This window comes from Protopterus annectens, chromosome 1.part1 (assembly GCF_019279795.1).
Source record: "Protopterus annectens isolate FY-2018-M chromosome 1.part1, PAN1.0, whole genome shotgun sequence".
Lineage (NCBI taxonomy): Eukaryota > Metazoa > Chordata > Ceratodontiformes > Protopteridae > Protopterus > Protopterus annectens.
In genome coordinates, this window is record NC_056726.1 from 460838818 (window position 1) to 460865596 (window position 26779).

Here is a 26779-nt window from a genome sequence, read left to right on the forward strand (position 1 = left end):
ACAAGGATATGAAGTTAACTAATCCCCAAATAAATTTTAATAAGAAAGGAACTGTTCATGTCTAAATTGTTCTACCTGCAAGTTTATAAGTCAAGAGAGTGCGTTTATTCACCTAGTAACCAAAAATAAATATTTGTTCAAGTCCTCTGCTACATGCAACACAACTTTCATAGTATATTTAGTGACATGTTCTTCTTGTCCCTCTTTCTATGTAGGAAAATCAACCAGAAGATTAAGGGACCGTATTATTGAGCATTATTCAGATATTCGAAGGAAAGTATTAACTAATCCCCTTGCTAAGCATGTTTTAGATAGTGGTCCAAAGCATACATATAGGTTCAGAGTGATGCAAACTTTGGTAAAAAAAATATAAGAGGAGGTGACCATAATAACAAGTTAGAACTGATGGAGTATGAATGGATTTTGCATCTGAACTCTGATTCTTCTCCTGGTTTAAACACAATGGTTACATTAAAAACAGTTTTGAGGTTAAAGCAAATGTCTCAAGTAAGTTGCTACTAAGTGCACTTTAACTCTGTATTAATTGCTCTTTAATGTGTTGACTGTTTTTAATTATGTCTGTATTCTAATTGGGGGGGTTATACCATGTGATTTTGCTTGTTTTAGTATTTAAACGGAAGTTTTGACATCTATTTTTATACAATGATGAAGGGATTTGTGTTCCCAAAAGCTATGCTTTATTGAAATAGTGTTTCTACAAGTCCAGCGTGTTATCTTTTATGGCAAAGAGAAGAATGCAGCACCATGCCTACAACTTCAATAAACAAAGTGTATGTGGACAGGGGAAGTAATGTGTGTTGTCCTTGGTGTATACAACATGCAGTGTGTAACAGCATGGGGGAAATCCTGCATGATACTTTAGTCACACTCTTAACTCCAGTATGTATTTTAGGTAATGTTCTGTATACAATGTGAAACGATAATGATCCACACACACACCCCTTATACAGGTAACACCCACTGTACACTGCATTTTTACTGCCACTGACATGCTCACTGGGTAGCATGCTGCTAATGCCGGACATACTGCCTGCTGTCTCTTGCTGCCTTGTGGACCATAGACATTATCTTCCCCCTGTGCACTTGGTTACTGAAGATGCTGGCATGGTGCTACATGCTGCTCTTTGCCCACAAGGAATCTGCAACAGCAATGCCTGTGCAGCTGATTGCCACTTCATTCATGTGTCACCAACCAAATGTATCACAGGAAAATGCTTTGCTGCCTAGGAACCTGAAGCCAGTGGAAGGACACCCCCCCTACCTCATGCACAAGTTTAAGAAGTTTAAGCCCCAAGCATCCTTGCTCCAAATATAAATCATCTCTAGAGAGGCTGTTTATCAGGGGAAAGGGAAAATCCTCTTCTGGAGCTCAGCATAACTTGTTCAAATGGCCAGGGAGGAAACATGCAAGTTTCTTGGCTGGCTGTCCTACTACTCTGGAATTTCATCTCCTTATCACAAACAATTCCCTTCATAATTTTTTCTGGGATGGACATAAAGCTGGCCAAATCTAATTACTTGGCTATTTTCAGGAAGTAAACCACTATATACCGTAACACACATCCTGGTACACATTCAGACAGAAATGATTTATTTTGATACAAACATTAATTCCAACCTAGCTGTTCTGCTGGGTAATTCCAAGAGAAAATCTGCATTTGGTCAGCAATAATTCTTAGATAATTTTACATTAACATAAGAAACTGGGGGGAGGGCGGGGGGGGGGTGCTAAAAAGCAGTGCAAATATTGGATCTTTAAAAAAATAATAAAACTGTCCTACACAGCAGACATTCATTTTGTAAATTATATTACCTTACCTCTTCTATGTAGGGCTTCACAAGTACTTGACCAACAAGTGCTTCAGCATCTCGCGTTTTGTCAATCGTGGCATACGTTCTCAAACAATGACGAACAATGTCAATGTTAGAAGTCTGCAGTCCTTCAAGTAGAAGTCCTTCTAGAGACTGCTGCAACATGGCAGTAATACCAGCTATCCTCTGCAGATATGAAAAAAACCAACACTGATTAAAATAGACTTATAAATATGTTACTTGTAAAACACCAGACACATATTGTGCAATAATGAGTTCATAGGTGTTTACTAGGCCAATGACCACAAGGGCCTTTTTAAGCCTAGCCATGCATTCCAAATTTCTGACAGGTTCTGATACTCGTGATAAGTTAGACGACTGAAGCTGTATACAAAAAGAGAAATGAAAAGCTGCTGTTGAGTAACAGCAAAATGACTGAAGCCCTTTCTTTAGCCAAACTTAATGAACACAGATACTAATGGCACCTTATCTGATTAAATGTTTTAGCCCAATAAACTTTCGTTGAGGAAACGCACAAGACAGCATCCAAAAAAAGAACAAAATAACATAACCTCTGTTGAGCAGGTGGAAACAGCGTAATCAAATGATAGTGTCACAAGACGCACACTGCAGGGTAACTGGAGGCAAATGTGTCATATTCAAAATCCTACCAGGCAGCACTTAAGAAAAAAAGCAGAAGAGATGCACTGAAATGGAGTCACAAACACCCACTGTTCATGATTAAGAAATGTATAGGATCAGCATCAAGGTACCACAGTTAAACAATGACATATAACTAGAAAACAGAACAGGAAAGGAAAAATGAAATCCTGAAATCATACCAGTTAAATGATGTAGGTCAAAAATTATGTCCGACAGAAGGGGTGGTAAGCTTAATGTAATGCTCAATAAATAATTGTGAATCAGCTATCAAAGCCTGACAAAATTTTACTTGACTGCAGTGGCCCTGTAACACAGATCAGACAACCCACTATTGATTAGTTGCAAGGGTGCTGAAGGGGCCACGGGGGGGGATGGGAGTGACCGTCTGACATCCTTAGGAGGAGGGAAGCAGCCTAGGCTTGCTGCAATAAAGCAATATTATGACCTGTTTTCCATAATAAGTGTGGTGCTTAGTTGGGAGGTTGCACATATAGTGAAGTCCTCATTCACCTCTTGAAGGCAGCGAGTGAACAACAGACAAAGCTGCTGCCATGGGGTGACAGAATTTAAAGAATACTCCCAGCACCCTCAGTCTCCTCATCAGCACCATTCATAGGTAGGGTTGAGCCTACCAGAGGCTATTGGTAGGTCCAATAAACCCAGAAAATGAAGAGAGGTTCTCTTGGCGGACTATGGTTTAGGTGTATGGAAGAAAAAAAACTTACCTATCAAAATTTCTACTAAAAGGCTGACTAAAGCATTTCATAATGTCAATGGAAAGGCAAAATGAAAAAACAAAGCCAAAAAGGAAACAGTGTGCACATGTACAAATCTTACACACACACACACACACACACACACACACACACACACACACACACACACACACACACACACACACACACACACACACACACACACACACACACACACACACACACTACATGGGGGTCTGGGACATAATAAAAGAAACATACATTTATGTACATTGCTCTCAAAATAACAGTACATATTTGAATTACTCATTACAGCTATTTAGGTGGAATTCTGCTCAGGACACAACCAACCAGTCAAAGAGCTCCAACTTCTTGCCACACCTACAATATGACTGCTGATTGGCTAGCCCCATGAAGGCAAATTATCAGTCAGAGTGTAAACAACTTCAGGACTTCCTTGCTTAAACCAAATGCAATAATGCTTAGTTGTCCTGAAAATCCCCCAAAAGATAAAAGTATACTTTTTATCCCAACAACTAACTACACACAGTAGAGGGAAGATGGAGGGTGGGTGCAGCTTCTGCAGCAATTAAGAATTTGAATGTGTTTTGGTAAGTGCAACTTACACAATTGTATTATGCTCATCACTGTCATTGTTGCAGTAGGCTTTAACAATTTAGGTAGATTACCAAAGTTTGTCCAAACCAGGAGGAGGAAGGATAAGGGTCCAGGAGCCTCTGAAGAATTGTCCTAGCAAAGCCAGTCCTGGACCTGTAAAAGAAATCCAGTTATGCAATGCTTTGTAAAAAGGAAAGTATAGTTGCCTCTAGAATACTTCTACGGTCCAACCCTTTCCAATATGCCATCACAGAAAATAAGGCTCTATTAGAATGTGTTTTAATCCTGTCTGTAAATGTCTACCGTGGTAGGAATAACAAGAAAGTACAGAGTACAGAACAATCAACTGGAACTGTCTGAAATGACAGAAGATGCCCTTTTCCAGTCCTACACTAGGAATTCCACAGCTGTACAGCTAAAGGACTTGCATACAAACATTTCAGACATGGCCAATAATGCCTTTCTAGCATGCCAATATATGAAAATAGTTATTTCCAAAAATAAGGGTCCAAGTTATTTTTATAAATATCTAAACTAGTGCTTGGTTTAATGTAATTTGGTTGTATGTTCCATGCACTGGCTACTTTCTCAGAGAACCAATCAGTACACCTCTCATTGTTATAGAATCTTCTACACTGTCTGACGATTCTCTACTACTTTTTGATATCCTCAAACATTCCTAGAGGCAGTTGTCTCTAAATGCCCTATATACCAGAATAAGGTCTCTCTTAAATATCTGTATAAGACACTGTACATGTTCAGATATTTTAGTCTTCAATAATAACTTAAATTATCACATTCCATGGATGCCCTTGGTATATTTCCACTGTACTTTTTTCCAGTCTACTCATGCTTGTTTTCTTATAAGGTTTCCATATTGTTATTCCATACTCTTGGATCTAATGCAACTAACAAATAATGACTTCATCATTTCTAATTTCCAATACTTTGTAAATCTTTTTATACAACCAATAGTTCTTTAACTACCATTAACCATTTGGTTGATATGCTTAGAAAAACTCAAGGCTGGATCTACCCATATACCCAGATCCTTAAATGAATCTACAATTTTAATCACTCTGTGCTGTATTAAGTATTCACTTTTCAACTCATGTTTGCCAAATCTCATATGCCTAGTTTTTGATGTATTTATCAGCATATTATTCTCCTATGCCATAACTGTCAATTTTTCAAGTTATCTTGCAGACATGCTCTATCAGCAACACATGTAATCGGTTTACCCATTTTCAAGGCATCTGCACATTGACTTTAGAACACCTCAAATAAAAAAAAGAATAAATCTGAAACATTCAATCTAAACAAATATGGGTCTAGGATACAGCCCTGTTGGACACCCTGACTGTAACTTTGAATTTCACCTTCCCAGTTTCTGTATAATACTTGCAAGCCATGCAGCTATTTTATCAAGAGTACATCAATACCTAACTGTTCTAATTTTCTGATCAGTGTTTTGTGTATGACTCTATCAAATGCTTACATTTAAGTAGTGATAGTAAGAAGATGCTTTCTTTGAGGGAAGAAGAACTATCATCAGAGAAGTGTCTACAAGGAAACCTAGGAAAACTAATCTGTGAGCAGGGGCTAATCATGACTTTTTTAGGTTTAACTTGAAACCTAGGCTGCATAAAAAGGTCACAGCACAGTGGAGGGTGGAGGGATGTCAAAGTGCCTGGAGTGAAAGAAATTGAAATGAGGCAATTGCTCAAGAAATAAATTTGAATACCTTAACATCTGCAAAAAGCTATAATTTAAACCTAGCATTTTGTGAAGACAATTGAAGCACTGGATAGACTAAAGGATAAAGAAGTAAACAAAGTGTAAACTCAGTGCAAAAAATGCTAGAAAACATTAGTGTCGTTTAAAAATAGGAATGTGTAGGTGCCTTACTGAAAACTAGAACTGTCTCTATCCTTCTCTGATATAACAGATTTGAAGGAAATATTAGCTTGGTTCTTCAGAGTAGAGGGAACACTTGATTGAAAAGTAGGGGAGGATGCCCACTGAAGTTTGAAATCATGCTGAATTATTTTCATAATCCAATCATCTGAAGTTATCCATTTCCAGAGATGAGGGCAGCAATTTGGGAAGGAAGGTTAGTGGGAAGGGGTTAAGATATACAGATAGCAATTGATTTTTCTTTTGAAAGTAGGGTCCTTGAGATCCATCTCCTTTCTCTTTGGTGTCACCCTACCATTTTTTCTTAAATTGTTTAGTGGACTTTTACTGAGAAGATTTGAATGGCTTCTGAAAGAAAAGTCCAGGATTAATCCATTTAGTACTTAGAAATAGGAGACAAAAACAGTTACTAGACTCCCTGTATTAACTTTCATATTTCTTTTAATATTTTCAGGACCTCATCTGAAAAATTACCAAAAACAGGTCATTTGTCAAGTAGTGCATTTAAGATCTGAGCCTTAAATTCTCATGCAAGTTTTGCAGTCTGATCCAGGCATTTCTGTGCAAAACTGTACCTAAAATACAGCATCAGCTTCGTCATAATCACACTTAACAGAGTACTTAGTGACCTGGGAAGCAGAATTGGCCATATCAAATAAATTAGATTAGAATAAATTAGATATGATTTCTGAATTTGTAAGGTTAGAAACAGACTGTTGCACATTGGCAAAAAAGTAAAGCAGATGTTTAGACATACCTGCCTGACAATTAATTGTACTGAAGGTTAAAGGAGATAATGCATACACCTTTTCCCAAACCTGTCAAAGGCACAACTGCCCTTTTAATTTGGAACAAGACTAAAGGAAAAGGCTTTTGAGCTTCTATCCTCATCCAAGTAAATAATGGCAAGGTCTGAAGTAGAATTTTGTGTGAAACTGGAGCCCTGTAGAATCTATTTTTTAGGAGTGAAGGGCTGTGAGTCTAGGAGGACAGAAACTGCAGTGAATGCATCCTACGGTGCTCCAAGAATGGCAGTGATAGCTACTGGCTTTGGGGAATCCATACTAAGTAGCTCATGATACTTTTTTCTTTTGTAATTCAGGTACCCCACTTAGAATCTCCAAAATAAATTTCTTCATTGGAGTAATCTGAGTAGTGTGTGTCCTCAGATTAACACTGACAAGGAGTAGGAGAAGATAACTGTAAGGTGTAGTCTAATTCTTCCACAACATTCTCAGCCAGAACCTCCTCTTCAGGGGAAGAAGGAGATCTCTTTCTTTTAACAAGGGTAGATGCAAGAACGGAGGGCTGAAGAGACTGTGTGGCATTAAATAAGCCCTGTGCAATGGAGAAACAATTATGTTGAGAGCTCCTTTGAATAGGAGGAGTTGGAGGAGATAAAAAAATAAACAAAAGGTCAACTAAATATTTATATCTTTTGTACCATGCCATGTATGAAAATAAGGGATGTTAGTATAAAAAAATAAACCTCCCCAAAAAGTAAGAACAAGCTGTCAAATGCTGGGACTTTAACCATCTTGATGGCCACATCCTTAATTTGTTGAAAAGTATCCATCATAGAACAGAAAAAAACTGACAAAAAAAAGTTATGTGCGTTCCATCTGTGTTGTCCATTTTCATTCTTCCTCAACTGTTGGGTTAGGATCCTACCCTTGGATCAAACTTGGCTGTTACTGAAGCCATGGCCACCAAAAAACTCTTCAGCTCTTCCGTTTCCTATAATGCACCAACCCCTAACATACCTCAGATCTTGTTTGCTGTCTCACATAAAGTAGAAAGAATCACTACAACATTCCTGACCAAAAGATCATGTCTGGAGCTCAGCATTGAAGACAGTGGTGTCCTTACAGTCTCTCGTTCTTCCAGAAGTTCAAAAAAAGACAAAAGATTGGGAGTTGGTGGGCAGGACATTTAGAAAAAATGGAAATGAACAACACAGATGGAACAGTATGGTAAGTACATAACTTTTTTTTTATCTGATGTTGTCCATTTTCATTCTATCAACTGTTGGGACACAGTCCCCAGCTACCTAAAATTGTGGGTGGACTCTAAGGAAGGATATTTCTGAGCATAGTTGAGCCAAAAACTGCTTATCTCGTCAAGACCAGACCTATTTTAAAATGAGTGATAAAGGTATGAGGACAGGACCATGTTGCAGCTGCACATATGTTGACTATGGAAGTGCTATAGATCCATACTGAAGCAGCCACAGAAAGTACAGTTTTGTACCTACCATAAATGTAGATGTTCGAGTGCTAATACAGGTGCAGTAATCACAGATGGGTTTTCTGCCGTCAGGCGGGTCCTCGGTCGGCCGAATTCCAAAGTCTAGGTCCAGCGTCGGTTGTTGTCGCCTTCTTTCCTGACGTCAGCGCGACAGGGGTATATAAGACACAGCCGACGCCATTTTCTTCAGTCTTTCTTGCCCCAGATGTCAGGTGCCCCCAGAAGGAAGGCAATACATAAATTATATATATATATATATATATATATATATATATATATATATATATATAATCAAGCAATGCAATATAATCCAAAATCAGTAGTTGCAAGCAAATACACCATAGAAGGATAACCCAATCAGGTTGTATGAGGAGGTGTTAGTCACTAGGCCTTTACCATGAGGGGAAGGAGGGAGGGAAACCTGTACTGCAGCTGTATTAGCACTCGAACATCTACATTTATGGTAGGTACAAAACTGTACTATGTTCATCGTGCATACAGCTGCAGTAATCACAGATGGGTAGAATCCCAAAGTTACGCACAGGGTGGTAGGCACTAGGTGGAACTGGGAGCAGCCAGAATGCCCTGTAACACAGCAGTGGCAAAGCCTGCTCTAGTTTTGGAGTATAAAGGCAGGTGGTAGTGTTTTGTGAAGGTATGCACAGAACTCCAAGTGGCTGCCTCCAAAATATCTTTGGTAGGGACTCCTCTGAGAAAGGCTGCAGAGGTAGCTGTGGCCCTTGTGGAGTGGGATCTGATGCCTGTAGGAACAGGTTTGCCATGAAAGGAGTAACAAAACCGTATGCAGAGGCCTATCCATTTTGAAATTGACTGTTTGGAAATTGGCTTCCCTTGAGCTCCTACAGCATAGGACACAAAAAGTTGTTCTGATTTCCTGAAAGGCTTTGTTCTGTCCAAATAGTAACGTAGCTGTCTATGGATGTCTAAGGAATGTAGCAGCCTTTCCCCTTTGTTTTGAGGATTGGGATAAAAGGTAGGTAAGTGTATGGCCTGATTTAAAGCTACCCTGGATACTACCTTAGGCATAAATGACGGGTTGGTTCGTAGGGAAACCCTGTCCTGATGGAAGATGAGAAAGGGCTGCACAGCCATGAGGGCTTGTAGTTCCGAAACCCTACGAGCTGAGGTAATGGCCAGAAGGAAAGCTGTTTTCCAGGACAAATATTGCAAATCTGTTGAGGCAGCTGGTTCAAAGGGAGGTAATGTTAATTTTTCTAGAATGTAGTTAAGATCCCAGGCTGGTATTGGTTGTTTCCTTGGAGGTCTTATATTCTTAGCTCCTCAGAGGAACTGTCTTAAAAGTGGGTGAGAGAATAAGGGTGGATCAGTGTTGTATTCTGCAGGAATGGCTGAGGCATGAATTTTGATGGAGGAAAATGAAAGTCCACTGTTCAACAGCTCAGCTAGATACTGTAATATCTGAGGCAAATTTAGTTTTCTAGGATCCTGGCCTTTTTTCTCATTCCAAGCGCAAAACCGTTTCCATTTTGCGGAGTAAGCCTTTCTAGTAGATGGCCTTCTGGCCTCCAAAATGACATCCTGCACCTCTTTGGAGAGTAGGGTCTGTTGTGGTGTTAAGGAATTTTCCATGCAGCCAGATTGAGTGTTTTCAGCTGACTGTGAAAAGTTTTGTAGCTGTGCTGAGTCAGTAGAAGAGGCATTAGAGGTAGGGTCCAGGGAGGAGTATGTGTTAGGCTCCTCGGGAGTGGGTACCAGTGTTGTCTTGGCCAGTCTGGAGCAATCAGTATCATCTTTGGTCTGTCTGCTCTTGCTTTCAAGAGCACCTTGGGCAGAAGAGGCAAACGTGGGAAAGCGTAAACTGTCCATGCTGCCCAACTGAAAGAAAGGGTGTCCACTCTCCAGGCCTTTGGATGAAAGGTCCTTGAACAGAACTTTTTTAATTGATGATTCCTGTGGGAGGCGAAGAGATCTATGTCTGGCCTTCTCCACGCTTGGATTATCTTTGTAAACACTTGAGGATGCAACTTCCATTCGTGTGGGTCTGTTATATTTCTGCTTAGATTGTCTGCCAGCGTGTTTTCCAATCCTGGCAAGTACTGTGCTTGAAGTTCGATTTGCCATTCCAGAGCCAAGTTCCAAAGTGACATGGCTAGCCCGCACAGGGGGTATGAATGTGTTCCACCTTGTTTGTTTATGTACCACATTACTGTGGTGTTGTCTGTTCTTATCAATAATTGCCCTGGATGCAGGAGGTCCTTGAAAGCTGTAATTGCATTTATCACTGCTAGCATTTCTTTTTGATTGATGTGAAGGTGCTTTTCCTTTTGGGACCATTTGCCCTGAATGCACCTGTCTGTCATGTGCGCCCTCCAGGCGTAGTCTGAGGCATCTGTTGTGATGACTTGATTTGCTTGAGGCTTGCAGAATGGGAGACCTGTGTTTGTTTGGCATGCTTGGGCCCACCATAGAAATTCCTTTTGCAAACATGGGATTATTGGTATTATTGTTTCCAAACTGTGGCTGTGTTGAGACCATAGGTTTTTTAGGTACCACTGAAGTTTCCTCATATGCAACTTTGCACATGGGATTAAAAGAATGCAAGATGCCATGAAGCCCAGAGCCTGCAGGATTTTCCTTGCAGTGAGCCTGGTACAATTTGCTAGTATTTTGAAGTACTGAGTTAGTTGCCCCTGTTTTTCTGGTGTAAGATAGGCCATCTGGGTGTTTGTGTCCAAGTTGGCACCCAGGAAAGTTATTTTCTGAGATGGTGTTAGCCTGGATTTCTCTTTGTTGACTATGTATCCCAGAGAATTCAATAACCGTGTTACATAAGCCAGATGTTCCAGAAGTATGTGCTTGCTGTCCGCTTGGATCAGGCAGTCGTCCAAATAAGGGTAAATTTGTATCTCTTGAAGTCTGCAGTGTGCAGTTACTGATGCCAGGCATTTCGTGAATACTCTGGGCGCAGTAGATAAGCCAAAGGGCAATGCAGAGAATTGATAGTGGATTGAACCTGCAAGAAATCTGAGGTATCTTCTGCAGCTTTGTCTGATTGGGACATGCAGGTATGCCTCCTTGAGGTCCAATGTTACCAGCCAAAAAGTACAGTTTTGTACCTACCATAAATGTAGATGTTCGAGGATCCACATTGCTGCAGTCCTAACTATTGGGTAGTCCGCTGTCCAGTCGGCCCGAATACCAAAGTATATGGCTGACGTCGGTCAGGGCGCATTAGACTGACGTCAGTACGTCAGGGTACTAATGCGCATGACCGACGCCATATCCTCAGTCTTTTCTTGCCCCAGATGTCAGAAGACCCTGAAAAGATAAGGCCCAAAAATCCAAAAACACCAAACATACCTGCACCAAAAATATGTACAATATATACAAACTCAGCTGAACATAACCTCACCTACACAACCACCCCTAACACAGAGGGGAAGGAGGGAGGGTAAATTGGACTGCAGCAATGTGGATCCTCGAACATCTACATTTATGGTAGGTACAAAACTGTACTATGTTCTTCATTCCACATTGCTGCAGTCCTAACTATTGGGTAGAATCCCAAAGCAGAGGTAAGGGAGGCTGGCAAATCATAAAGAAGCAGGAGCTGATAACATGCCTTGCAAAATGGCTGTTGCAAAACCAGCCCTAGACTTAGAGTAGAGAGGAAGGTGGTAATGCTTAGAGAAAGTATGCACTGAACTTCAAGTAGCTGCCTCCAAAATATCCTTAGTTGCCACCCCCCTTAGAAAAGCTGTTGAAGTGGCAGTAGCCCTAGTGGAATGAGGCCTAATCCCAGCTGGAATCTCCTTGCCATGATGGGAATAACAAAATGCAATGCAAAAGCCAATCCACCGAGAAATAGTTTGTTTTGACACAGGCTTGCCCTGAGAACACAAAGCAAAAGAAACAAACAACTGCTGAGACTGCCTAAAATCCTTAGTCCTGCTCAAGTAATAACGCAATTGCCTGTGTACATCTAAAGTGTGCAAAATCTTTTCCCCTTTGTTTTGGGGATCTGCATAAAACGTAGGCAAATGAATAGTTTGGTTTAAAGCCACACTAGAAACCACTTTAGGCATAAAGGAAGGATTTGTACGTAATGATACCCTATCCTTATGAAAAATCAAAAAAGGCTCAACCGCCATAAGGGCCTGTAACTCAGAAACCCTTCTTGCAGAAGTAATGGCCAACAAAAAAGCAGTCTTCCATGACAAGTATTTCAGTTCAGCAGTAGCTGCAGGCTCAAAAGGTTGTAGAGTAAGTTTCTCCAACACAAAATTGAGATCCCAAGCAGGAGTAGGAGCTCTACGTGGGGGTCTGATATTCTTTGACCCTCTAAGAAATTGCTTGAACAAAGGATGAGAAAACAATGGTGGGTCACAATCATAGTGAGCTGAAATTGCTGCAGCATGAATCTTAATGGAAGAGAAAGACAAACCTTTGTCCAATAACTCAGTAAGATATTGAAGAGCCACACTCAAATTAGGCTCCGAAACTCCAAATTCTTAGCTGCAGCCCAAAATAAAAATCTCTTCCATTTTTCTGCATACACTTTCCTTGTACTAGGTCTTCTGGCTTCTATAATCACATTTAAAACTTGTTGAGGAAGTTGAGACCTGCTGCCTTTTAAAACAGAATATGCCAGGCTGTTAGATGAAGAGAGTGAAGCTTGACATTGAGCAGACGACCGTCCTTCTGAGACAACAGATGTGGAATCAAGGGTAAAGGCCATGGGGGCTTCTTTACCAGACTCCTCAGTAATGGGTACCAGTGCTGCCGAGGCCAATCTGGAGCTATTAAAATCATCCTTGGCTTGTCTTGTCTGACCTTTAGAAGCACCTTTGGTAGAAGAGGCAGAAGTGGAAACGCATACACATGAAGATTTTTCCAACTGAAAGAAAGAGCATCCACTTTCCAAGCTGTGTGATGAAACCTCTTTGTGCAAAACTTTGGCAGCTGGTGGTTTAGTGGAGAAGCGAACAGATCTATGTCTGGAGTTCCCCAGGACACTGTCAACTTTTGAAATACATGAAGATCCAGTTTCCACTCGTGGGGATCCATGATTTGTCTGCTTAACACATCTGCTAAGGAGTTCTGTGCTCCCGGCAGAAACCTTGCCTGAAGAGTTAGTTGCAAGCTTAGCGCAGTCTCCCATAAAATCATTGCTTGCCTGCACAATGGGTAAGAATGTGTTCCCCTTGTTTGTTGATGTACCACATGACAGTTGTGTTGTCTGTTAGAATCAACACCTGCCCTGGAAGAAGTAACTTCTTGAAAGCCATTAATGCAAACTGGACTGCTAACATCTCCTTCATGTTGATATGTAGATGCTGTAGTCTGGCAGGCCACTTGTCTTGTATCCACTTTCCATTTAGATGAGCTCCCCAAGCAATGTCTGAGGCATCCGTCGTTAGAATTTGACTCGCCTCTGGCCGGGTCACAGAGAGTCCCTTGTTTAGGTGACATTCCTGAGCCCACCACATAAATTCCTTTCGAATGCAAGGTATTATTTGAATGACAGTGTCCAAATCCTGGCAGTGCTGTGTCCATACATTTTTGAGATACCATTGTAGCTTCCTCATATGCAGTTTGGCATTGGGAAGCACCAGAATACAAGATGCCATGAACCCTAAGGCTTGAAGGACTGTCCTTGCAGTCAGCCCGGACTGAAGAGATAGTTGATGGAAGTAACTGGAAAGATTCTTTTGTTTGTCCGGGGTTAAAAAGGCCATCTGGGCTGCTGTATTCAGTCTCACACCCAGAAAGCACATGTCTTGAGAGGGTACTAGACTGGACTTTATTTCGTTCACAGAATACCCTAGGCATCTTAGCACTGCTATGACATATTCCAAATGCTGTAGAAGGTCTTCCTTTTCTTGAGCCAGAATCAGGCAATCGCCCAAGTAAGGATAGATTTGAATTCCTTTTAGCCTGAAGTAAGCTATCACTGGAGCCAGAACCTTAGTGAATACTCTGGGCAGTAGATAAGCCAAAGGGCAATGCAGAGAACTGATAATGAGAATTTCCAGCTCGAAAACGCAGATACTTTCTGCAACTTAGTCTTATAGGCACATGAAGGTAAGCTTCCTTGAGATCTAAAGTTACCATCCAGTGATTCTTGCCCAGCAGAGGTAAAAGCTGTTGTAACGTCAACATTTTGAACTTGGGAATGTCCAGATAAGTGTTGAGGATAGATAAATCCAAAATTGGTCTCCACGTGTTCCCCTTCTTGGTACTAGGAACAGGCGAGAATAAAATCCTAGGCCCCTTTCTGGCACAGGAACCGGCTGAATGGCCCCTATTTGGAGCAACTGAGAAATTTGCTTGTGAGCCTCTTGTCTTTGTAGAGGAGGAATGTCTGGCATGCCTTTGAAAGGAGGCAAGGTATGGAAATAAAACCTGTAACCGTGATGAATGATATCCAGAACCCATTTGTCTTGGGTAATTAAATCCCAATTTTCTTTGAAAAGAGACAGTCTTCCTCCTAGAGGTGCCGCCAGGCGAGAGGGTACTGGCAGCTGAAAGGGCAGGTCATTGGGTCTGCTTACGAAAGGACTGACCCCTGCCCTCACTAGAAGTCTGAGCAGGTGAACTCCCTGTCCTAGGCCGAAAAGCACCCTGAGCTCTGCCCCTACCACGTCTAGACCTACCTCTAGACTGGGAATCATAAGCAGGATAAGTCCATCCCTTAGCAGGCCAATTTCTACTAAACTTCGGAGGCTGCACCTGCAAAAAATCCTTAACAGTTTGCATAGACTTAGCCTTGTCCTCCATCTTCTTTAAAACTGCTTCGACAGGCGAACCAAACAACACATCAGACTGTAAAGGAGCATCCAAAATCCTTGTCTTAACATGCTCAGCTAAGTTCTGATCTCTCAACCAGGCGTGCCTACGAAGAACAGAACCAGTGGCAGCCACCCTGGAGGAGGCCTGCACAGCATCAAAACCACATTGCAAGGAATGTTTACCCACCTGTTCAGACACATGAACTAAATCCTGCAACTCTTTACAGTCAATACCTTCCGCCAGAGCATCCACCTTAGATTTCAACTGTGAAAGAAGATAATTCTGATATTTTAACATGTGAAACTGACAATTCAACGCCCTCATGGCTAAAGTGGAAGAAGTATACACTTTCTTTCCCCATCTATCCAAAGCCCTTGCCTCTTTATCAGGAGGGACAGGATTTTTAACAACTGAGGCCTTTACACCTTTAGGCCCCTGAGAGAGTTTCCGGGTCAGCCCTAGGACTCTTAAAAAGATACTTATGAGCTTCAGGCACCCTATAATACCTATCCGGTTTAACTGGAGCAGGAGGCAAAGAATCAGGATTCAGGGAAGCCTCTGCAAAAACATCTTCCACCACATTCAAAACAGGAGGTATAGCTAAAGGCCTATGCTGGGGTAAAAACAAGAACTCCCTAAGCCTTTTCCTGGAATCAGAGAAATCTTGGCCTTCCCATTTAAAATGCTCCCTCATGGAATGCAAAGTCTCTGAAAATGAAAAATCCTCAGGAGGAGAAGCTGAAGGAGTAGAATCATCCACATCAGAATCAGAATAAGTAGGGAACTCCTGCAAGTCTTCAGCCGAAGACTCAGAAGCCTCCGAGCATTGCTCAAAACTCTCAAACTCAGGTTCCACCCTAGGCCTCTTATCAGGAGGGGGCATAGAACCCCTTATCATAGTAATCAAATCTTCTGCCATTTTAAGCATATGTTTCTTAGGCAAAGCCCCTGAAGCACTAGGAGACCCACTGAAGCAAAACTTGGCCTGCCCCGTAAGGAAGCCTTGGGAACAGAAGGGGAGGCCCTAACCACCTTAGGAAGTGAGGGAAGAACAGCCACCTGAGAAGCCCCCTCAGCCTGGCCTACTTCCTGAGAGGAAACATCCTGTAACAGTAAAGTCTCTCCCTGAGACTCCAAGGAAACACCTGGCAAAACCTCTGTCTCCACTGAGCCCTCTAAAGAACCGACGTCTGGGACTGTCGGTTCTTCCCCTCTAGGCTTTGCTGTTTTGTCCTTGCGTTTTTTAGCCGAAGCCGGTGTCGGAGCATCCGACGGCATTTTATAGTTACAACGCTTCCCAAACACTAACCTGGCACAGTCTAACCTTCTCTTAATAGTGCGTTTGTTAAATCTAGCACAAGAGCGGCATCCAACAACGTCGTGCTCAGGCCCTAAACAAGGTATACACAAAGTATGGTAATCCCTATGAGGTATCTGTTTCCCACAAGAAATACAGTTATTTACTTTTTCTGACATCCGGTGAAATACTGAGGCAAGAAAAAACCAAAATAATCCCCAACGGGGTACTTAGCCAACTTTGATTCGGTCTGAAACTCTGACTTCAGAAACTTTCAGAACGCCAACCTGCACTCGCAAAATTGCTTCTGCATCGGACCATGCGGCAAAAAAGACTGAGGATATGGCGTAGGTCATGCGCATTAGTACCCTGACGTACTGACGTCAGTCTAATGCGCCCTGACCGACGTCAGCCATATACTTTGGTATTCGGGCCGACTGGACAGCGGACTACCCAATAGTTAGGACTGCAGCAATGTGGAATGAAGAACATCGCCTTGCCCAGCATGGGAAGAAGCTGCTGTAATGTGAGCATCTTGAATTTTGGTACGAGTAGAAATGTGTTTAGGATGGATAACTCCAAAATGGGTCTCCAGTCGGTTCCTTTCCTTGGTACCAGAAAAAGTCTGGAATAAAAACCTTGACCTTGTTCGTGAGTAGGTACCTCTTGAATAGCTTTCATGTCCATGAGCTTTGAAATTTGTATTTGAGCCTCTGCCCTTTGATTGTGTGGCAGGTTCGGCATGCCTCTCATTTTTGGAAGAGTGTGAAAATGAAATCTGTAGCCTCTGTTTATAATGTCCAGGATCCATTTGTCTGTTGTGATAATATGCCAATTTCTTGTAAATAATGCCAGCTTTCCTCCCAAGGGTGCTGTCAGCTGAGACTTGCTTGGCATGAAAAAGGGGAAGTCATTGGGTTTGTTTTCTGTATTGTTGTGCACTGTCTTCGCCACCTCTTGGTGCTGGAGTTTGCCATTGTCTGCCTCTATATGATCCTTGAGGTTGTCCTCTGCCCCTTGTGCGCCTGTATCTACCTCTTTATGGCTTGTCCGTGGCTGGAAAGGACCAGTTTTTTGAAGGCCAATTTCTGCTAAAACGTGGTGGTTGAACCTGTAGAAAAGCTTTGACAGTTTGCATAGATTTAGCCTTTTCTTCCATTTTCCGTAGTATCTCCTCAGCATTAGTACCAAATAGTACATCCTTTTGTAAAGGAGCATCTAGTAGTTTAGCTTTAACATGGTCAGGCAAGGTTTGTTCCCTAAGCCAGGCATGTCTACGAATGACTGATCCTGTCACAGCAGCTCTACTTGAGGCCTCTAGGGCATCATAGCCACATTGTAAAGTGTGTTTACCTACTTGTTCTGCACTATGCATCATGTCCTGCAACTCCTTCAAATCTGGTTGTTCAGGTTGAGACATTTTATTTCTTAATTGTGATAACAGAAACTGCTGATATTTAAGCATATGGAACTGACAATTTAAGGCCCTCATGGCTAGGGTGGCCGAGATATATACCTTTTTTCCCCACCTTTCTAAGGATCTAGACTCTCTTTCGGAAGGTAGTGGATTCTTAGCAGTAGAGGCCTTCATTCCCTTGGGGCCTTGAGAAATGGTTTCAGGGTCAGCATTATGGCTTTTGTAAAGAAATTGGTGAGAGTTGGGAACTCTGTAGTACCTATCAGGCTTGACTGGGGCAGGGGGCAGGAGGCAGGGAATCCGGATTTAGGCAAGCCTCCGAGTAAACATCATCATGTATGTCCAAGACAGGAGGTATCGCCAGAGGTCTGTGCTGAGGTAACAAAAGAAATTCCCTAAGTCTTTTCTTGAAATCAGAAAAGTCTTGGCCTTCCCAATGGAAGTGTTCCCTCAAGGTGTGCAAGGTTTCCCCAAAGGAAAAATCCTCTGGGGGAGATACAGAAGGAATGGACTGCTCAGCATCCGAACCTTCAAAAGGGGAGTACGAGTGTTCCTCTTCATCAGAATGTTCTGAAAAAATGGAGTCCTGGTCAGAAGAGGGAGAAGCTTCCTCCACTCTGGGTCTCTTGTCTGGAGGGGGTTGGGAACCCCTGATAAGAGTAATTAAATCAGTCAATAAGGCAAAGTTAAAACAACACAGATAGCAATGATTCTATAGTACATAACAAAAATTTAAATAATTTAAAATTCAGCTTGCTAATATGATTAATAATCAAAGTTACACATAAAATTCATATTATAAAATTCATATTGTAGAAACAATATACATAATTATAAATTCAATCTACTGAGCTTAACCAAAATTGGTTTAAGGCTCAGCATACTGTTCAAGCCAGGAGAACGGTCACCAGCAAACCTTAAAATCCATTCATATTCTTTAATTTCTAATAAGTTATTTATATCACCACCTCTTGGGGAGGGGAAAACAATGTCAATAACCCTGAATTTAAAAACATGATCTTGTCCACAATCTTTATTTTATTTTATTTTATTTTATTTTACATTTGTTGACCGGGCTAGTCCAGCTGGATACATATCCCTTTTCAGTAGAGGCCCGGGGAGAAAAGCTCCCAAACATTAAAATAGTTAAGCACTACAATTAGATAGAAGTATTACATTATAAGAAGTAACAACCAGAATAACAACATTATTTACATACTTAAAAAGACAAAACATGGGATTAAATAGGTCAGAAAACATAGGTAGAAAAGGAGGAAATAATTTGATTGTAGATAGTTTGAGAGAGAGAAGAAACAGTATGATGTTATGGCTATGGATATTAATCTGGAGTTGGACAAGGGCATAACCAGTGGGACTTGAAATATTCTCTAAGGTTGTTTTTGAATGGTGAGTGACGTCATGAGTCTAAGGTTGTTGGGAAGGGAATTCCATTGCTTTCCAATTGAGTTAGCGTAAAGAGCATCGCCACCTTTGTTGTTAGATTTGATGGTTAGTACTTGAATACTATTTGATGACCGAAGGGAACTAAGATTGTTGTATGGGGTCAGGATTTTGGACAGTGAGGGAGTTTTGGCAGGTTGATGAATTATTTTGAAGGCTTCCGTAAGTTGATTAAATTTAAGAAGATTGGGCAGTTCTAACCAGCCGAGTTTTTTGAGGTTGTGGCAATGGTGGGTACGATAAGGTGTTCCTGTTATGAATTTGGCTATGTGGTGGTAGGTGGTAGAAAGGTTGTAGATCTCACGTTTATTCAGGAAGGAAAGTACCGGGGAGGCATATAGTAACGTGGAAAGAAGATGCGTTCGGGCAATGGTTAATTTTGCATGAGGAGTAAGAAAGTTCCTGATTCTGTACATTGAACCTAGTTTCTTGTTAACAGATTTAATGGTTAGGGAAGTGTGGAGATCGAATTTAAGCTTGTGGTCAATAGTAACGCCTAGTAGTTTGGTGTGGAAGACAGGTTCTATTATGGTTCCATTAGAGGATTCCACAAAAAAGGAGCTATGATTAGTCGGTTGCAACATTTGGGATGAGGAAGTAGAAGACGAGGGGAAGAATAATAGTAATTTGGTTTTAGTTGGGTTGAGAATAAGTTTCAGGTTAGAGAACCATTTTTCCACTCTGGCGAAACATTGTTGGGTGGCTACTTGAAGCTTCAGGAGAGAAGTATCAGAGCAGATCAGGGTAGAGTCATCTGCATATTGGATGCAGGTGGCATTGGGGATGATGGCGTAGAGATCATTTATAAAAACAGAGAAAAGAAGGGGACCAAGTATGGAGCCTTGGGGGACACCTATGTTGTTAGGGAGTAGTTGAGATAAACTATTTTGCCATTGGACTGCTTGCTGCCGGCCGGAGAGGTAATCCTTAAACCAGTTTAGGCCTAAGTTGTCCAGATGAAGGGTTTTGAGGGTGCGGAGTAATAGCTGGTGGTTGACCATGTCAAAAGCTTTTGATAGATCAAGAAAGAGAGCAGAGGATATAAGTTTTTTGTTGCGGTTGCTATTTACTGAGTCGACAAAGGAGAGAAGGGCAGTGGTAGTACTATGATGGGGGCGAAAGCCATGCTGGGTACTAGACAGAAGATTATTGCTGGTAAGGTAGTGAAGAAGTTGTTTGTGAATACACCTTTCGAGAATTTTTGCTATAGGAGATAGTATAGCGATAGGCCTATAATTAGATGTTTCAGTGGAAGGGCCTCCTTTGTGTAATGGAATGATATATGAGGTTTTCCAAATGGGGGGGATGGTGGCTTCTGTTATGGATCTATTGATCAAGATTGATAAAGGATAGGCAATGACATCAGAGGCTAGTTGGAGGTATTCAGCTGGGAGACGATCGGCCGCAAGAGTGGACGGTTTTAGATTTTTTATTAGGGTGCGAATGTAGGAGGTGGATACAGTTTGAAGGGTAAAGGAGTAAGGGGATGAGTCATGGGGAGTAGTTAAAGATGTTGAGGAAGTGGGTAGCTGGTTGGCTAGGGTTTGGATGGTCTCTGTAAAGAAGATGTTAAAGGCGTTGGCTATTTCTTCTGGTTTTTTACTTATGAGTTTATCGGGTGTTGGGGTAGAAGATTTACCAGGATGGAGAAGGTTGTTAAATCCGGCCCAAAACTTTTTTGGATTCGATTTATGTTTATCCTGAAGGTGACAGTAATACTGTTTTTTATCTCTAGTGATGTCAGATTTTGTAGAGTTTCTAAGTTGCTGGAATTTGATACGATCTAGGGGAGTTTTCGTAGCTCTCCATTTATTCCAGGCTAGGTCGTGGAGTTTGATTTTTGTTTTGGTTTCTTTTGTTAGCCAGGGAGCTATACGGTCTTTGGTTCTAACAAGACGATTTGGGGCATGGGAGTTGAGAATATTTAGGAAAGTGTCATTGAAGTAGGACACACTCTCAGCTAGGGGAAGAGTAGTAAGGGTGTACCAGTTACAGGATTTTAGTTCCGCTAGGAATAATTCTAGGTTGAATTTTTTCTTGTTTCTAATAAGTTTATAAAGGGGTGGGAATGAAGAGCAGAGTTTGTGTTTAATAATATAGGTGACAAGGTGGTCGCTAAGGCTGTTTGGGAGGGTACCAGAGGTGTAATTAATAGCATCTTTATTAGTGAGAATCCAGTCAATGGTGCTCTCCTTTTGGTGTGCATTACCAAGTCTGGTAGGAGTTATGATATTTTGGGAGAAGCCATAAAGATTGATTGGGTGGGGATTAGCCTTTGCAGAGCAGTGGGACCAGTCAATGTTGAAGTCACCTAGTATAATGGTTTCTTGGGGATAGTGCTTGGCTAGCCAACTTAAAGTTTGTTCAAGGTTTTCAAGGTTTTTCCCTGGTGGGATATAGATCACTACAAGATTAATAGACTTTTGGGAGTTTAGACAAATCTTTAATGTAATGAGTTCTATATTGGAGACCTGGGGGGGGTGCAAAGTATTTCTAATTATGTTAAGTCTGTTTTTAAACATTACAGCTATTCCCCCACCCTTTTTGGCTATTCGATCATTCCTTAGGATATTATAACCAGGAGGAAGAATCTCTTCATCCTTTGTGGCAGGTTTGAGCCATGTTTCTGAAAGACACATAATGTCTGGGGAATGTGTGGCTATCAGAGCATGTAAACTGGCTACTTTGTTGTTTATACTTCTTAGGTTGAGGTGAAGAATGAGAAGGGAGGTATTAGGAATATGGGGTAATGTAGAAGTGGTAGGGTCTTGGTAAGAGGCAGGGCCTGGATTAGGGTGGATGTCCCCATGTTGAGTGATACATTGTTTTAGGTGGTCTAGGAATTTTTGAAGTTTGTATAGGATTTTGAGGTTAGGTTTATTAAAGGTTGCTCTAGGGTAGTGGAGGGTTAGGTGCATATTATTGAAGGTTGGAGCTTTTTCTGGGTGGAGAGAAGAAACTATAAGGTTAGACGGAGGGAATGTATATATGGAAGTATGGGCCTTGGGAAGAGAAATACCTGTTAACGTCTGGTGTTCATAGCGTGATAAAAGGTAAGGAGTTAGAAGAAATAGTGAAAGCAAAGGGATGATGAAATGCATGGTTTTTCCCATGATAGAGAGTAGGTGGAATTTGGTAGGGAGGGAGGATTGGGAGGGCTTATTGAATTTGGAGGGAGTAGCTAATTAATATGGAGGAGGGAGTTAGTTAAACAGAGATTGGTCGTGAATGGAGGAGAGGAGAGTGGGATGGGCTTAATCTCTGTATAAATTTAGAGGTAGTGGGGGCGGGTGGGATATGGGGGCAGGGTGGGGAGCGGAGCGAGCCCGAGCGCAGTGAGGGCGAAGCGGAGCGGGGAAATACCCGCCTGTAGGTTGCAGGGCCTTAAAGGCAGATTGGTATGGTATGGTTACTAGTAAATTATTGTAACCTTCCAATTTAAAGAGCCTGAAAGGTTACAAAAGCATTTGTTTCGACACATCTTCTAATTTCAGACTTATGCTCTGTAATCCTCTCTTTCAACCTACGAGTGGTTTTGCCTACATAAAAAGATTTGCATAACACACAGGTAGCCAAATACACTATATGTGTTGTGTGACAAGTAGCTGAAACATAAAATTTAAAAGTTTTCCCTGTTACTGGATGAACAAAAAGGTCACTCCCTGTGTCAAAAATATCTCCACAGCATGAACAATTGTGGCATTTACATGTACCATACTTAGAGGAAAGCGTTTTCACAATGTTGGTAGAAAAATCCTTATAACATAATGAATTTTTTAAAGTTCTCATGTTCCTATAGGCAAATAAAGGTCTATCACCCAATAAGGCCTTTAGTTCATTTGAAGCCATTAGTATCAACCAGTTCTTAAATATTATTTGCTTTATGGAATACCCAAGATCCATAAGTCAATCATGGATCCACCTATGAGACCCATCGTCTCAGGAGCAGGTTGGGTGACCGAACCCCTGTCAGTTTATTTACATGGTCAGTTACAACCTTTTTTGAATAATTGTGATTCAGTTCTACGTGACACATTTGATTTTTTACAGAAGTTACGAGTAAGCTATGACACTGAGAAGGAACAAATGATGAATAATGAGTATTATTTGGTAACTCTGGACATTGTCTCTCTTTTCACGGTCATACCGAATGATGATGGGATTGACTTTTTGAGAGATTTTTTGACTTCATGTCCAAACCCTGATTATGGTAAAATAGAAACGTGGTGTAGCCTTCTAGATGTGGTTTTAAAGAATAATGTTTTCCTCTTTAATGAACTTACGTACCTTCAGCTCACTGGTGTGGCTATGGGTACTTCCATAGCCAACACCTATGCTAACCTAGTGCTCTACCACTGGGAAAGTAAGCATATTTTGAGTGATCTAAACCCTTATAGACAACATATTAGACTTTTCCAACGTTTTGTAGACGATTGTTTCCTACTTTGGAAGGGCAGCTTGGATATATTGAATATGTTTTTGGACTATTTGAATAGAGCTTCTTCCTTTCTAAAGTTTAAAATGAGCTGTTCCAAGACTGAAATTGTGTTTTTGGATGTAGAAGTTATATTTAAGGATGGACATATGAATACTAAGTCACATAGAAAGGATGTGTGTGCTGGTAGATTCACCCACTTTCATAGCATGCATGCACCACACATCTTTAAAGGTATTGTAAGGTCCCAGTTAGGAAGGTTGAGTAGGCTTAACACTGATGACTGCTGTTTTGAGTTACAATTAAAGGATATGTTAGCGGATTTTTCTGCTAGTGGATATGATAATGTCCTACTCTCTGTGGAGAAAGATAAGGTGATGCAGGAGAGGAAGACTAAGTTTGCTCCTACCTTCCTATCTGACCCACTGGAGTCAGATGCCTTACCTATGAATAGTACGAATGTGCGTATGGACGTGACTAGATATGTAACTGCATATAGTCTTACAACACCATCCATAAAGCAAATAATATTTAAGAACTGGTTGATACTAATGGCTTCAAATGAACTAAAGGCCTTATTGGATGATAGACCTTTATTTGCCTATAGGAACATGAGAACTTTAAAAATTCATTATGTTATAAGGATTTTTCTACCAACATTGTGAAAACGCTTTCCTCTAAGTATGGTACATGTAAATGCCACAATTGTTCATGCTGTGGAGATATTTTGACACAGGGAGTGACCTTTTTGTTCATCCAGTAACAGGGAAAACTTTTAAATTTTATGTTTCAGCTACTTGTCACACAACACATACAGTGTATTTGGCTACCTGTGTGTTATGCAAATCTTTTTATGTAGGCAAAACCACTCGTAGGTTGAAAGAGGATTACAGAGCATAAGTCTGAAATTAGAAGATGTGTCAAACAAATGCTTTATATAAGCATATGTTAGATTGTGGACAAGATCATGTTTTTAAATTCAGGGTTATTGACATTGTTTTCCCCTCCCCCAAGAGGTGGTGATATAAATAACTTCTTAGAAATTAAAGAATATGAGTGGATTTTAAGGTTTGCTGGTGACCGTTCTCCTGGCTTGAACAGTATGCTGAGCCTTAAACCAATTTTGGTTAAGCTCAGTAGATTGAATTTATAATTATGTATATTGTTTCTACAATATGAATTTTATAATATGAATTTTATGTGTAACTTTGATTATTAATCATATTAGCAAGCTGAATTTTAAAATATTTAAATTTTTGTTATGTACTATAGAATCATTGCTATCTGTGTTGTTTTAACTTTGCCTTATTGAGTGATACTTATGGTCATGTGATTTTTGGGCTGCTAACCACATGACTACTTTGGGCCTGTATATAAGATGAAAGAAATTTTATAAGTTTGTAGTATTGAAGAAGGATTATGTCCGAAAGCTCTGCTGTGTTTTGTCATTAAAGTGGTTTTTCCTTTTGGATTGTCTGCTTGCAGTACTTTGGCACTTTTGATAAGAGTAATTAAATCCTCAGCCATTTTTAGCATCTGTTTTTTTGGCATGGGGCCTGGAGATGGGCCCTATGCAACAGGCCTCTTGGGATGCATGGCTGATTTGGACTTAGTAAAGGCCTTTATGGAAAAGGAAGATGAGAGTCTAAAGACACCATGGGTGGAAGTGGACCTGTCCACATTAGGAGGCTCAACACTCACAGTGGCTTCGGTGGTTGTAGTCTGGGTATGGGCCGAGGTACCTGCGGTCTCGCTTACAGAGGACACCGCCAAAGAAGTGTTGTCGGTAGTCAGGGGCTGCGTAGGAGTCTCGCTGAGAACCGGACCACGTGTAGCCGGTTTTGGCATGGTGTCGGTGGAGACCGCGGGCCTCGTGTGTCGGTCTTTGTCCTTGCGTTTTTTGGACAAAACGGTAGTCGGAGTATCCGACGACATTTTATAATCAAAGGCTTTACCAAAAAAGTGCTGGGCGAACTCCGCCCGACGCTTAATAGTGCGTTTATTGAAAGTAGCGCAAAAGCGACAGGCCGAGACGTCGTGGTCTGGGCCTAAACAAGGTATGCAGAGGGAATGGAAATCCTTATGTGGTATTTGCTTCCCACAAGAAATACAATTGTTAACTTAGTCTGACATCGGTCTGAGGCAAGAAAAGTTTCCCCAACGGGGTACTTAGCTTTAAAGAAGACTTCGGTTTCCAATTTTTCGTAATTTCAGGAGCTGGCCGACCGGCACTTGCGAACTGCTTCTGCTTCGGGCACCGTGCGGCAAAAAAGACTGAAGAAAATGGCGTCGGCTGTGTCTTATATACCCCTGTCACGCTGACGTCAGGAAAGAAGGCGACAACAACCGACGCCGGACCTAGACTTTGGAATTCGGCCGACCGAGGACCCGCCTGACGGCAGAAAACCCATCTGTGATTACTGCAGCTGTATGCACGATGAACATCTAGTTGAATGAGCTCTTAGAGGTCTTGGTAAGGATAGACCCAATCTGTTGTATATACATGATATGCACTCTGTCAGCCATCTGGCTAAAGTTACCTTTGCAACTGATTTGTTCAATTTAGAATCTGCAAAAGATACGAATAATTGGTTTGTCTTCCTAATTTCTTTTGTCCTATGTAAGTAAAAATATAATAATCTGTGAACATCCAGTAAATGCCGCATATACTCACCTTTGTTTGTAAATTTAGGAAAAAAGACTTGCAAATTAATGGACTGATTGATAGTGGATTCAAATACCACCTTAGGAAGGAAAGAGGCATTGGTATGTAATGTGACTCTATCCTTATGAAAGATCAAGTACGGAAGTTTACATGACAATTACCTGAAGTTCTAAAATTCTTCTTGCACAGGAAATGGCCACTAGAAAGATAGTTTTCCAGGTCAGGAACTTAAGATCGCATTTTGCTGCTGGTTCAAAGGGGAAGTGAGTCAAGGCTTGTAGTACCAAATTCAAATCCCATGGTGGAGTAGGGTCTTTATAGGGAGGCCTCAACAGGAGGCTCTCTCTCAAAAAAGCCTTGCAAATATTAGAAGAAGCCAAGGAAGAATTTTCAAACCCAATTATGAAAATAAGAGACCGCTGCTAACTGAACCTTAATAGTTGAGGAACTAGCTCCCTCATTAAAAACTGTTGCCAAAAACTCAAGTACTCATTGTGCAGGAGCTGAGAAGGGGTTAATGTGTTTTTGTTGTGCCCAGGAAATGAACCTTTTCCATTTACTTTTGCAAAGTTTCCTTGTAGAAGCCTTACTGGAACATAAAAGTATATGACGGTAGTGTGAAGAGATCATTGGTTGTCTGGCTATTAGTGGAATTGAAGACCATGCTGTTAGCTTGAGGTCTGAGATATCCAGGTGAATCATGCCCACTGGGTGAGACAGGTCTAGAATCGGATCC

General features: G+C 41.2%; 1 protein-coding gene across 1 annotated transcript in view; it reads right to left on the reverse strand.

The window, feature by feature from the left end:
* COG2 (component of oligomeric golgi complex 2) overlaps positions 1-26779 on the reverse strand; it is a 1275772-nt gene that overhangs the window by 782654 nt on the left and 466339 nt on the right. The window contains exon 7 of the mRNA XM_044076075.1: positions 1840-2019. Coding sequence (XP_043932010.1) covers positions 1840-2019 — 180 coding nt within the window. The remainder of the gene's footprint in view (positions 1-1839; positions 2020-26779) is intronic.